Below are 14,118 nucleotides of genomic sequence, written 5' to 3'. Positions count from 1 at the left end.
TGTTTTGGACAGTATTCAACTACAAGAACCCAGATTATCGCGTGGCAGTTGTGGACGAGACTGGATACACTAATTGTGCAGTAGGATCAAATGCAAAGATATATAAATCAGGGCATGATCAGATTCAGATTGGACCTGCAAACAACTACTTCATCGCTGCTGTACCAGAAAACTGCAAGAAGGGAATGCAACTTATAGTTTTCGGAGAGACATCATGAACATGTACTTAATAAAAACTGTTTTTACATAGAATTAATTTCTATGGGTTAATTCTGGGGTCATGCCTGTAATATATTTACCTTTTGAAAAGGAATTAAAATAAAGACTTCAGCCACTGAGATTTCAGTGTAGTTTCTATGCAATTTTATGTATATGGGACAAGACATTATTAACAGATTACTAGGCCTTCAGTTTTGGGGAAAAAATTTCCTGCAAACCGGCAGTAATCTCATGCGTTGAAATGGAATAATCCTCTTTTATTATAAGTTCGCAAATAATCCCTTTGTTTTTTGTTTTTGTTTTTCCAAAATACCTCTTTAAATTGAAGTGGGATTCTATTTCGGTGCCTACGATTACAAGTAATAGGAAAATTCTTGTTGTCCGATTTACACGAAAATTTATTGACCATATAGATTTTTTGGGAGAATTACAAGATTAGGCAAAATCAGGTTTGCTTTTACAAAACTAGCCGCTCATTGTTTGGGTTTACAGTACTAGCCAAAACAGTGTCGTCTCTCAATTAAGAAACTTTTTTGACAATTTTGCCCCTTCTCCCCTTGTCCGATTACGTTTCTTCCATGGGTCCACCCGCTCCTACTCCCCTTCTTCTTCTTCTTCCTCTTCCTCTTCCTCTTCCTCTTCCTACCACCCACCTGCCATGCCCCTGCGCCCGCACACCCCCACACCCTGCTGCACCCCAACCCCCTTCCCACTCACCCCTACCCCACCTTCTTCTTCTTCTGTATTATATCTTCCTTGCATATTGAAAGCAATAATTTAAAAAAAAAAAATAACAATTTAGAGTGACCCAGAGATTACTCAGAGTATCAGTAACTTGGAACCTGTTTCGTCAGCCCAGTGATTGTATGAGAAGGGTTCATAACTCATCCATCTCTTCTTCCAACACAGAAATTATAAGCTTGCGATGAACACAGGGAACCAATTAACATGGCAACAAAAAGGCTAGAGGGTGTCTGCAACTCCATGGCTACAGAGAATAATAAGTAACAAAAAACCCAGAAAAACAACTGAGACTCTCAAATTCAGGCCGACTTTATAAGCGAGAAAGAGAGACAGAAAGAGAAGAAAAGGAAACTAATTACAAGAACAGAAAATCTTTCCTTTAGTAAAGAAAGGAAAGATTGGGGGAGGAAAATAGAAAGTTTAAGAGCTACAGTAGGTGGCGAATCAAAGTGTGCTTGTATATGACATATATAGCAAGATCCGCTAATGATATTACAATTGCAAAGTGGTGAAGATTTCAGAATCATCGCCTGCTCTATATTTTTCCATGTATTGAACCGTATATAACTACATTGACCAAACTTAAAAGACTAGATAATTAAGAGATTCAAAAGGATGATTTGTATTGAAGTATCCATATGAATTTATACAAGTGTTGGAGAGAGTTTTAACTCTACTAGAACAGCTGAGTGGTTTACATGAGATAAGACACGTCAGTGATGTTATGGTGAGTGGTTCCTTTGGATAAGGAAACTAGTCCATACAAGATAAACATTAGGTAGAGACGTTAGTGATTTAATTGAGATTGGTTATTGACTGATTCTTTGACAGGTGTAATTCTGTTATTACCCCCCGTCAAACCGATGGGATTCCCAATCACAGTGAGTTTGTCTCTTAACAATTTGAATCTGGTTGACGATAATCCCTTTGTAAAGATGTCTGCAACCTGATTTGTTGTGGAGATATATCGAACATGCATGTCCTTACGAGTTACCCGATCTCGCTCAAAATGGTAGTCCACCTCTATGTGCTTCATCCGTGCATGGAAGACGTACAGGATTAGAAGCAAGACTTGTTGCTCCTATATTGTCACACCACAGCGTTGGAGTTGTGGTAATGCTTATACATAGATCTTTGAGCAAACTACGGATCCATGAAAGCTCGGCGGCTGTAACGGCTAGAGCTCGGTATTCTGATTCTGTACTCGAACGAGACACGACTGGCTGTTTCTTTGCAGCCCATGATATTAGGTTTTGACCCAAATAGATACAGTACCCTGTTATGGAACGTCGATCATCCACATCACCGGCCCAATCGGCAACTGAATATGCTGCAAGCGGTGATAGAAGTCCACTGCGGATGAACAATCCATGGTTGATTGTGCCCTTTAGATATCGCAATATTCTCTTGACCGCCCAAAAAGTAGTTCAATGGACTTGGACTGAGTGAGATAGATACCCATATGATCTCGATGAGCATGAATGCCCAAAAAGTAGTTCAATGGACCAAGATCTTTCATTGCAAATTGGGTACCAAGCCGTTGTAGAAGTGATGATAGAGTAGAAGCCGAATTTCCTGTTACCACAATATCGTCTACATATAGTAGGAGATATATCAGAATGTCATCTTGACTATAAATAAAGAGAGATGAGTCAGCAGTGGAGGCAGTGAAACCAATTCCCAGTAGAAATGTGGTAAATCTATTAAACCAAGCCCGAGGCGCCTATTTGAGGCCATATATAGCTTTGTGTAAGCGACAGACATGGTTGGGATATTGAGCATCAATGAATCCCTATAGAGACATGGTTGGGATATTGAGCATCAATGAATCCCTATAGTTGCTCCATAAATACCTCTTCACTAAGATAACCATGCAGGAAAGCATTGTCAGCATCTAATTGTTGGATTTTCCAATTTCGGCTTGCTGCAATGGTCAATACAGTTCGAACTGTTGTGGGTTTAACCACAGGACTGAATGTATCCTCATAATCAACCCCTGCATGTTGATGATATCCTTTAGTGACCAAACGCGCTTTGAAGCGCTTGACACTTCCATCTGGTTTCTGTTTGACTCTATATACCCATCTACAACCTACAACATTGTGCTGAGGGTGTTTAGGTACTAAAGACCAAGTACCATTTCGAAGTAGAGCATCAAATTCACTAGACATTGCACGGCACCAATCAATACACTTATTTGCCTCGGTGAAGCATGTTGGTTCATTTGGAACGCCTGTATGAAAGGCACATAGTAATGGATATTTGGTGGCACAAAGTACTCTAGGGATTCTTGTGCCATCTCTCGACCTGGTTACCATTAGATGAACATTCTGATTTGCTTGCTGAGGTACTAATGGGAGAGAACCAAGCAATAGATGGTGTACTTAGTGAAGAGGAGGATGGCATATATGGGGCCATGGGAGCTGGTGCTTCAACATTTGTAGGCAAGTGCTGGTGCTCGGTTGGTTAGATATCCATTAATGGAGCTGGTGCAACATGAGTAGGGCCACGAATTGGAACATTTCTTATTGTGGGCACTATAGGATTGGCACTTGGCAAATAACCAAGCTGTACTTTGGTAGAGGTGTTGGAGCATATTTGACAAATAGAACGACCATCATTGTTGCAACGCCCTTGTGACTGGTGTCGTCCTCGTCCACGACCGCGCCCTCTATATTGCATGTCAGAGGGTTTTCCATCATTTGCGGTTGGATGATTGAGAAGGCTGACCTTTATATGGTGGTGGTTGTACCGTATTGGTAGAAAGAAGAGCCATTGTGGATGATTCGATCACAGGTTTGAACTATTCTAGATGCAGCTCATGACTTAATAGGAGACTATGTAGGTCTTCCAAATTGAATGGATCAGTCCTAGTCATAATAGCAGTGACAAAGGACTCATAACCAGGACCAAGCCGAGGACATAAAGGATGAGATCACTATCAGGTGTATGCCTTACCACGGTGGAACCTTCCATAAGGTTCGGGGTGGCATTAATCCAGTAATATGGTCATGGAGTTCAAATGGATGGTTCGTGGTTAGTGATGGACATGGCAAAGAACCATCGAGGTAGCCATACATCTGGGTATCACGAAGGATCGGCACGAACTGGGAACGCCACAATAGGAAGTTATTGCGATCTAGTTTAAGAGAAACTAGATTTGTGATGTTGGCCAAAAGATTTAGTCCTGAGGACAGATTGGAAGCAGAGAAGGGATTGAAATTTACATCAGACGTGGAAGAGTTGGTCGACATGACGTTGAAGAAGGAGAGAAAAAAAAGTTGCAGAAATAAAAGTGACGCTAGTCAGAAGGCTCTAATACCATAAAAGACTAGATAATTAAGAGATTCAAAAGGATGATTTGTATTGAAGTATCCATATGAATTTATACAAGTGCTGGAGAGAGTTTTAACTCTACTAGAACAGCTGAGTGGTTTACATGAGATAAGAGACTTCAGTGACGTTATGGTGAATGGTTCCTTTGGATAAGGAAACCAGTCTATACAAGATAAACATTAGGTAGAGACGTTAGTGATTTAATTGAGATTGGTTATTGACTGATTCTTTGACAGGTGTAATTCTGTTATTAAAACTCCTCTACAATTGATAGAGAACCATAATACAATCATGTTTGATAATGGAAGAAGATGGAGATCTGGTGACACCCTTTTGGCTACAAACCAACAACACTCTACATCATCTCTACAATCACCGTTCATCGTCTCTCCTTAATCATTCTTTGTCGATCGTGTTGCTCTCCATTGTCACATTCCTCCTTTTTTTTTGTAATTTCTTCGCTTCTTAGGGTTTCAAACCCAATTCAGTGAAGAGGAATTGGGATTCAGTCAACCTCTTGCATGTTCTCTTCGCTATTGCTTGTGGGTTTCTCCTATAGGAGGAACGATGATAGTTCCTCCTCCAATTCCTCCAGCACGGGTGAAGTTAATGGCGTCGTTGCTCATGTCTTAGAAGCCGTCTCAGAGAACCCACCTCAATCAACAACTCCAAGACATCAATGGTTAAAATTCTTTGGATCTGAGGATCTGTGGTTCTATGGGGACTACTACTTCCAATTCGACCAATTCGATTTTGACGAACATTGTTCGTTTGAGGAGAAATCTACAGGAAGAAGAAGAAAAGGGTATCGTGGAAGAGACGCGATTGGAGGAAGGGAGGTGGGGGTAAAGCTGTCCAAAAAAATCTTTTATTGACAGAGAAATACTGTTTTGGTTAATTTTGTAAACCCAAACCCAAAAGAGTATATTTTTGTTAACTGAAACAATGAGTGGCTAGTTTTGTAAAAGCAAACCTGATTTTGCCTAATCTTGTAATTTTCCCTTTTTTTTCTTCAATTAGTTTTATCTATAGTGAACTTTTTTTTTTTTAGGACTATCCTACTCAAGAGCCCATAGGTCAACTACAAGCTAAGGGGAAGGCTAAGACAAGCCCACAATCTACAACTAGGGGGGGAGGGGGAGAAAGGTGCCTTTTTTTGGCACAATATGCAATCTAGGAGAATCGATCCCTTGACCTCCTGGGAGGCATGCTCCAACTTGCAATGCCACCAACCAACTGAGCTAGTAGTTGTTTGCCATAGTGAAGTAATATGTACATGTAACACACAATACCCAAAAAAAAAATGTAATATGTAACACAAAAGGATATAAGACTAATCTCTTATGTAGTAAAATCCACTAATTTTACCCCCCAAAAAAATAAATCCACTAATTAAAGAAACAGTTTTTTCTCCGCTGGATACCTTCATACCAACCCCAAATGGAAATTCTAATATGGGACATTGAACTTTCTACCAATCAGAGAAAAGAAAAACAAAAAACAGGGGACCAAAATCCAAACAGTACCTAAATTCTTTACCGTAAAAGAAATTAAATATTTGCTCATCAAATCCTCTATTTCGAGGATATACCCAAACCCTGTTTTCCAGTCCATCCATTGATTGAAATTTGGGACCCGCAAGCTGAGAGAGCTTCCCAACCCACGAGTCTCATCTCTACCCATCACACCCTCCAATGCTCAAGCGTCCGGTATTACTTGGAAAAATATCACCTCAATCTGTCTGTCCGGCAATTTCCTCAATTCCCTCTAATAGAGGGAAGTGGACCTCACCTTGGGCAGTGTATTCGGGCAAGAGATTAGGTGGTCATTTCTGTTCCCCTATTCGATGGAATTGAGGAAATTGAGGGGCAGACAAATTGAGGGGATAAAGATCCGTATTACTTGTGGTCGATTTGAACTTTGAGTTGTTCAATCCTCTACTTAGGGGTGTAAGATTGGCTCTGTTGCCCCGAGCTCGTCTTAAGCCTGAATAGGGCTTGGGCGAATTTTTCAACCCTAAGGATGGATTAGAGTTGAAATTTTCAGGTCCTAGCCTTGGGCTAAGCCCAGTTTGATCTGACCCTGTGTTAGATTATGATTTGCAATTTATTGTTTATATTTTATACATTTTTTTGGTATATAATTATTTATTGATTTACCAAAAAAGGCTAATTTATCTATTGAATGAATATATTTACATTTAAAATTTGGCTAAATTTTTTAATCCAATCACATGTGTCTCATTTTTTGAATGCATTGGATGACATAAATGGCAAAAAAGCAAGGCAAGTTAGGGCCAACCATGCCTTAACAAATTTCAGGGTCAATTAGGGCAAGGTTGGGTTAGGGTTTAAAAAACCCGGCCCAGTTTCACTCCCACCTTTACCTACCAAAAAATCTCCCCTCGTGTTGTTTTTCTTTTTTATTTTTTGGTTCTATCTTATCTTAGAGAGTAGGGGGGGGGGGGGGGGGGAGGGGGGAATCAAGCCCATGATCTCTTGGAAGTCTGCACTTTACAGACAAGGCACCAATCAGTTGTATGGTGTCCTAGATTAAGGGCAAGAGATTGCTGCTTGGTCATGTAACCTCTCCATCAGAACAGAAGCCAATGAAAGCATGCAGGGACATCAGCATGAATGGACATTTTATTTCACATGGGACATGAAAGTAATTTCATACTCTTATGTCTGAGCGCAGAAACCACGTGACCACCTACAGCATCCTTAGATTGTAGATTGAATATAATCAATATTTAATAAAAAAGACATTAATACAGTTGTAGACCAAATACTATTTGATAGTGTGAAGTGGGAACCCATGATCTCTTATGACAAATCTGAATCAGAAATCAAAGACCCATCCAACATTTTTGTCAACTAGACCTAGTAAGTAGTTAGCCAGACCTTAACATGTCAGGTGAGCGGGTTAATTATTAGTTCTAAAACTGTATTTTAGGATGCATTTGGTATGCATTTTAGGTCAATTTCACGTATTCTCGGATGATAAACATAGATAGGGTAAATTCAAACGAAACTCAGATCATCTCCTGATTTTTGAAAAAATTCAAATCACTCCCTGATTTAGACCCCAATATGACAAATTAGTCTCTACCTTTAGTTTTATATTGTTAAGTGATGATGTCGACCAGTTAAATAAATTTAAATCCCTAAACTATCCTTGACTAATGTTGAAGATGAAGGAAGAGTAGTATTGTAAATTTAATTCTAATATTTTAGTATAAGGGTAAAATAATCCTTTCACACTAATAATTAACAGTAGACTAACAGCGTTACCGTAGAGGAGGTGATTTGAGTTTTTTAAAAAACCAAGGGATCATCCGAGTTTCGTTTGAAAACCAAAGAATGACGTGTAATTTACCCAAATAGATAAGTATGAAGAACCTGATTCCATTAAAAAAAGATGTTTAGCCAGCAATACACTATATAAGGTCCACACCATATCACCCCTATTTCCTGATTTTGTGAGGAGAACACAATTTAACTAACTGCTTGTTTGCCAAAAAATCTCTCTCTCTCTCTAGCCGTCTATAATAATACATGGAAATAAACTAAAGTTGGAAAAATAAAACTAAAGTTGCAGAAAATTGTTATTCTCATTCAAAGATGGCCGGAATCCTTGGTGCTGCCGCCCTGAGCATTGCGGTGCTCTGCCTTCTCGTCCAATGTGAGATCGTCCGATCTCAAGGACAAGGAACCGTTTACACTGTGGGGGATAAAAAAGGTTGGGACCTAGATTTCAAGATTATGAATTGGCCTAATAACAAACACTTCAAGGAAGGAGATGTTTTAGGTAATTAGTAACTTTTGATTCATCATCCATTGTCATCAATTTAATTTTCTTGTGGTCTTTGTCTCATTAGAAATTAATTAACTTCCCATTTAATTGTGTTTTTTTTTTTAATTATAGTGTTCAAGTCCAAGAACCAATATGGTGTGGCTAAGGTGGATGCAAAAGAATTCCAACAATGCCAGACGAACAATGAAACCAAGAGATACTACTCCGGGAACGATAAGTTTACGCTCCAGAAAGGCTCTAATTACTTCATTTCTACCGTCCCAGATTATTGTGGATATGGGATGAGAATAAAAGTTGATGTACTATGATCGATCTACCCCGGCCGGCCATCTTCTCCTTATTATTTTTTATTTTTATAAGAAGAACGATGGAAGTACTACTTATTAGTAGTCATTACTCAACCTTTGTAATTCTTAATTTCTCTTTTTATAATAATATTTCTAATTTTAATCCTATTTCTATTTTACTGGAAATAAAGGTTGGCTCACTATTGATGTCCTTCCATGAAACAAATCACCTCACCTTACATGGCTTTTAAGAAAATTTTGAAATGAAATTCCATGACAAAAAATAAAAATAAAATAAAAAGAAGAGAGAAAAAGAAAAGAAAAATTCCTTGTCCTACACTCCTATACTATACCAATCCCCACAATTTTAGAAAAGAAAAAGAAAACAAAAGTAAAGCACGAAATCCGAATTATATTATATTAACAGTCTGGCTTCTCAACCAAAGGAGCACCACCACCACAACCACCACCGGCACCACCGCCATGGGTGGCATTGTCGGCACCGCTGGGCAACTTCCTTTTGGGCTTGGCTTCGTGCAACATTGAGACAACGTCTCTCATGGAGGGCCGGTCGGCGGGATTCCGACTGGTGCAGAGCAATGCAACTCTTAGTAGAAGCATCATCTCCTCCCTCACCGACACACAAGACGCGCCAGCATTCTTGTCAAGGATATCAGTCACACCATCTTTGTTCTTTATCTTAGATCTCACCCAGTCTACAATGCTATTCCCATCACCGAATTCTGCTTCCACTGATCTCTTCCCACTTAATATCTCCATCAACACCACTCCAAAGCTGTATATATCACTCTTCTCGTCTACCTGCAACGTATATGCGTACTCTGCAAACATCAAACAAAAAGAAGAACCTCTCAATCCATATCTCGATGCGAGCTTCACTTTTACAGTCTAGTAATATTCTTTCAGAAAAGTTAAAAAAGAGAAAACAAAAAAGAAGGTTTAAATCACGAGAACAATATCACAAGATTCACGCAGATGAACAGTCAAAATTCACGGCGCCCAAAAGGCCAAATAGCCGAAAGGAAGAAAATCTGAATCTTCTACAATCTCCAGTTGTCTCTAGACTCTAGAGGTGCAAGTTTGCCCCGAGCCTACCCTGAGCACGAACGAGACGTGGGTGGATACAGCTTTACCCTCAGGGTGGGTCGGGGTTGGAAATTTTCGGCCTAAGTGGGTCAGTCGAATTAAGGTTAAAACCTCAGACTGAGCCTAGCCAGGCCCAACCCAACCCTGCCTTCTTCTTCTTCTTCCCAGCCTGACCAGACCAGCCCATGCATCTTACTTCCTTCCCATGATAAGGGCAATCAGGATGAGCTAAGGTTGGATTTTTCTAACCTTGAGTTAAGATCGAGTCAAGTCTGAGTCCAATTAAGAAGCCTTAGGGTTGAGTTGGGATTTTAAAAAGATCGGTCTATCTTGATCCTGTTGCAACACTAGTTGTCTCGGTCGCTCTTGAGTCGCGACTGACCAATGCTAACATGCGCCTATAATAGCGCAAGATAGCACGGTTTTGAACCTTCTGTCAGTGACCAGGGAAGGGATTGCACGTAACAGACTAAACAGAGGAAATGCCAAAACTGGAGTTACAGGAGTATAGGACGGGTTGTACCTGGCGCAATGTAGCCATAGGAACCGGCAATGACCGACATGGATTCGTCGATCTGGAACAACTTGGCGACACCAAAATCAGCCACTCTGGCTTCCATCTCAGCATCTAACAAGATATTACTAGGCTTCAAATCACGGTGCACGATAACAGGGTCACAGTCGTGGTGAAGGTAACAGATACCCTGAGCTATGCCCATTGCTATCTTGTACCGGGTGAGCCAATCCGCCACCAGATTCTGTGCCTTGTTCTTTCCATGCAACAAGTCATCCAAACTCCCATTAGGCATGTACTCATACAACAGCAGCGTGCTCTCGTTGTTGCTGCAGTACCCTAACAATCTCACTATATTACGGTGTCTCACATTCCCTAACACATCAACCTCTGCCAACACCCCACGTCGCTTCCGCACCGTCTCTTTGTTCTTACTCCATAACTTCTTAACCGCTATGATCTCGCCACCTGGCATTTCCGCCATGTACACCGTTCCAGCTGACCCCATCCCGATAATCTTATCACTCATCGATAAGCATTCCATTACATCATCCGCCGTAAAATCCAACCTTTGGAACGCGGTCAACTTCCATGGCCCAGTCCGTTGTTCATCAACAGATCGACGGTTATAATTCATGCGGAAGCATCGACTACCTGCGATCAGGATGAAGAGTCCTACCCCAAACGCTGTAGCCACGATCCACACAATCGCTCCGGCTGTCTTCTTCGGTTGCCGCCGGGAGTTTGAATCGTCGGTGTTGATCTCAGACGCGCAAGGCTTCTCGATGATACCGCCGCAGAGGCCTTCGTTGCCAGAGAACGACGATGGGTGAAAGAGTGTACCAGAAGAGGGGATCGGCCCGGTAAGCTGGTTGTTCGAGACGTTGAAGCTCTCCAAAGTAGTGCAGTTGCCGAAGTTGGACGGAATCGTACCAGTGAGGAAGTTGTGAGAGATATCTACGTCTGTTATCGAAGGCAGCGTTGAGAGCTCCCAGGGAATGATTCCAGTGAGAGAGTTGTGTTGAAGACTCAAGTAGATTAGCTTCTCACAATGCCCGATGTCCCATGGAATACTTCCATTTAGTGAATTACCCTCCATTTGAAGCTTATACAAGCTTCTGCAACCGATGAAATCGGGAATTTTCCCTTTAAGTTTGCAGGAACTCGCAGAGAAGATCTGTAAGTTAGGTGCGCTCCATATGTTAGAAGGCAACGCGGTTCCTAATGGGTTTCGAGAAATGTTGACAAGCTCCAACCTCACAGAATCGCCGAGATCTCTTGGGATATCACCGCTGAGATTGTTCATGCTGAAGTCCATGAAAGTCAGGTTCGGTAATAGACCAAAACCGGGAGGAATCGCGCCTGTGAGTCTGTTATCTTGGATGCGAAGCCTCCATAAAGAAGTGCAATTTGCGAGTATTGGAGGGATTTCGGAATCGAACCTGTTGGAGAAGAGTATGAGCTTCGCTAGTCTGTTCCCGAGGCAGAGACTCGGTGGAATCGGACCGCTGAGCGAGTTCGAAGACACGTCGAGCTTCTTTAACTTTGCATTTGAGCCTAGCTTATCTGGGAGATTCCCACTGAGAGAATTGTTCCAAAGATTTAATTCTTCAAGGTTGATAAACTCGCCGATTCCGTCGGGGATTTCACCAGTCAACTTATTGTCCATTAAGCTCAAGATGGTCAGCTCCTTCAATGAAGAAAACCCTTCTGGAATCGGGCCTGATAGACGATTATCTGATAAATCAAGAGCTTTCAGAGCTACCAAACTGGAAAAACTCACCGGAATTTCACCAATAAACCTGTTCTTGAAGAGAAACAGAGACTCGAGAAGTGTTAAATTCCCGAGCTCGGATGGTAGATAACCAGATAGACTCGCATTCGCAATGTCGACGTATTTGAGATTCGATAACAGAGATAACTCCACCGGAATCCCAGCAGAGAACTCGTTGTAACCGATCTCCAAGTGTTCGAGCCGAGACAAGAAGCTCAACTCAGTTGGAATCGGTCCCTGTAGCAGATTTCCAGCTAAATGTAGAAACTTTAAACTCGGCAAACCACCATAAACTGCTGGAATACTTCCTTGGAAGAAGCTCCCACCGAGGTTGAGCTCTTCGAGAAACCGAAGCCCAATAATTTCTTGTGGCAACGAACCCGTAAAACTGTTGCTGAAAGCGTTAAAAACAGTTAAAAACCTGAGCTTGGAGATCCCTGGAGGGAAAATGGAACTAAAGTTGTTGCGGCTGATGTCAAGAGTCCTGAGCTTATATAATTCAAAAATGGTGGTCGGGAAAGCTCCATCAAAGGCATTCCAGCTGAGGTTTAAGTTGTTCAACTCAGACAAAAATCGGATTTCGGGTGGGATCAATCCGGAGAGGTTTCTATGAGAGAGATCAAGAGAAGTAACTTGTGAGGTTTTCTGGTCACATACAACGCCAGACCAGGAACACCAGACAGGGTTAGATAAACCAGTATTCGTAGAGAGGGTGTTTGGATTCCAGTCATGGAGACTGGAGAGAGGGTCTTTCAAAGAAGCTTTAAGGGAGAGAAGAGAGACTAGTTGAAGAGGGAGAGTTGCAGAGAGGACCAAAGTAGCTTTCAATAAGAAGATGAAGAAGAAGAAGAAGGAAACTGAGAAAGGAGAACTGGGTTTCATGGTTTTTTGGGTGTGAATTTGAGAATTGAATGGAGTTTACAGAAGTGGATTTAAGAGAGGGGAGATTTCGATGGAGAGAAACACTTTTTGGGAGTGCTGCTGGGTGCAGAGGGTGTTTCATGATGATTGCTTCAGTGGGTTTGTGTTGTCTTTGGAGAGGGAAAATGAAAAGAGAGAAAAATATTGCCTTCTTTCTCTAATCTCTTCCCTGTAGATGTCTATTACTACTCATTTCCTACTTCCCCTTTCTCTATCTTTCCCTTTTCTTTTGTTGGCTGATGTTCTCTTTTTCATCATTCCTAGTTTCCTTTATATTTGGATTAACAAGAAAATGATAAACCTGTGTATTTCACTGGATCCGAGAAGGTATTTAAATCTTTAAATCTCCCATCGATTTCCTCCCTGTATTTAATTTTAGTTGTTACTCTTATTCTCTGGTTCGTTGTCACTTATTCTTAAAGACGGAGATAATAGAAAATATATGATGATCATTAGCTGAACTGTTTCATGGACATTGACTACCTAACTGCTAACCAAGTGGACATTTCAGTGTCATTCTGATAAGGTTTCAAGAGAAGGAATTTGGAAGGGATGGGATCCCCACATGAAATCAGTTAAAACTAGTTTTTTGGAGTTTTTGATTCAATAATCTCAGAAATCTTATTAAAATTTACAAGAATCAAGTTATAAGCTATCAATTCATGGGATCTTATTCTAATTCCTCAAATCATGTTTTGATTCGTGTTATGGGTTTTTTTTTTATTATCAAGATATACACATACGACCCATCAATTGGGTAGTCCTTAGGAATCGGTATCAGATATTGGATCAGCCTTGGTCTGATACTGCTCTGGATAGCCCAAACCAGACAGATTTATCTTTAGTTTTCATTTAAATTTTTGTTTTATCCTTTTACCTTTCATTCGTATTCCGTACCAATCCATTGATACGAAGTTGTTCCCAAAATCTAGATCGTTCTTGATCAATACCTATTCTCTTTTTTTGGTTGAGAGAAAATTTTATTGAAAGAAGAAACGGTTTACAACAAGCTTGAAGTTCCAGGCGGAACAACGAAGCAGGGATTGAAAATGGGCCAAACAATCCTCTCCGTACAGGATTGAATACCTATTCGACAAGGGTGATTCTGTTGATCCAATATCGATTCCTCAAACTATGGTCCTAACTCCTGAGTCCTTGCTTACCAACTAAGGCAACTAAGGGAGGTCTGGATCATGGTTCGAAGATTCGTGACTGGAATTGTAATTGAAGGACACCGATCTCTATTCCTACCAATGCTTACATATCCCTGAATTAAATCTGATCCACCGATCCGATCCAATCCCATTTTCTTCATCTTTTAGTTAAACCGGATCGATTCTAGGGCCCCGATCCCGCTTCTACCCAAATTGGCTTGGAATTGATCCTCCTTTAAATAAAAA

The 14,118-nt window shown here is 40.9% G+C and overlaps 2 protein-coding genes across 2 annotated transcripts; one reads left to right on the top strand and one right to left on the bottom strand.

Moving 5' to 3' along the window:
- Positions 1 to 7,922: 7,922 nt before the first annotated feature.
- LOC122665981 (basic blue protein-like) lies at positions 7,923 to 8,423 on the top strand. The gene is made up of 2 exons (XM_043862098.1): positions 7,923 to 8,109; positions 8,227 to 8,423. The coding sequence occupies exons 1-2, from the start codon at positions 7,923 to 7,925 to the stop codon at positions 8,421 to 8,423; spliced, it is 384 nt and encodes a 127-aa protein (XP_043718033.1).
- Positions 8,424 to 8,790: 367 nt separating this feature from the next.
- On the bottom strand, positions 8,791 to 12,940 carry LOC122664904 (leucine-rich repeat receptor-like protein kinase TDR). The gene is made up of 2 exons (XM_043860929.1): positions 10,033 to 12,940; positions 8,791 to 9,244 (listed from the first exon to the last, which is right to left on the bottom strand). The coding sequence occupies exons 1-2, from the start codon at positions 12,677 to 12,679 to the stop codon at positions 8,823 to 8,825; spliced, it is 3,069 nt and encodes a 1,022-aa protein (XP_043716864.1). The 5' UTR covers positions 12,680 to 12,940; the 3' UTR covers positions 8,791 to 8,822.
- Between the last annotated feature and the right edge of the window lie 1,178 nt (positions 12,941 to 14,118).

Source organism: Telopea speciosissima, chromosome 6 (genome assembly GCF_018873765.1).
Source record: "Telopea speciosissima isolate NSW1024214 ecotype Mountain lineage chromosome 6, Tspe_v1, whole genome shotgun sequence".
NCBI classification, from domain to species: domain Eukaryota; kingdom Viridiplantae; phylum Streptophyta; class Magnoliopsida; order Proteales; family Proteaceae; genus Telopea; species Telopea speciosissima.
The sequence above is the reverse complement of the archived record's forward strand: the minus strand, read 5'-3'. Positions and strand labels throughout refer to the sequence as shown.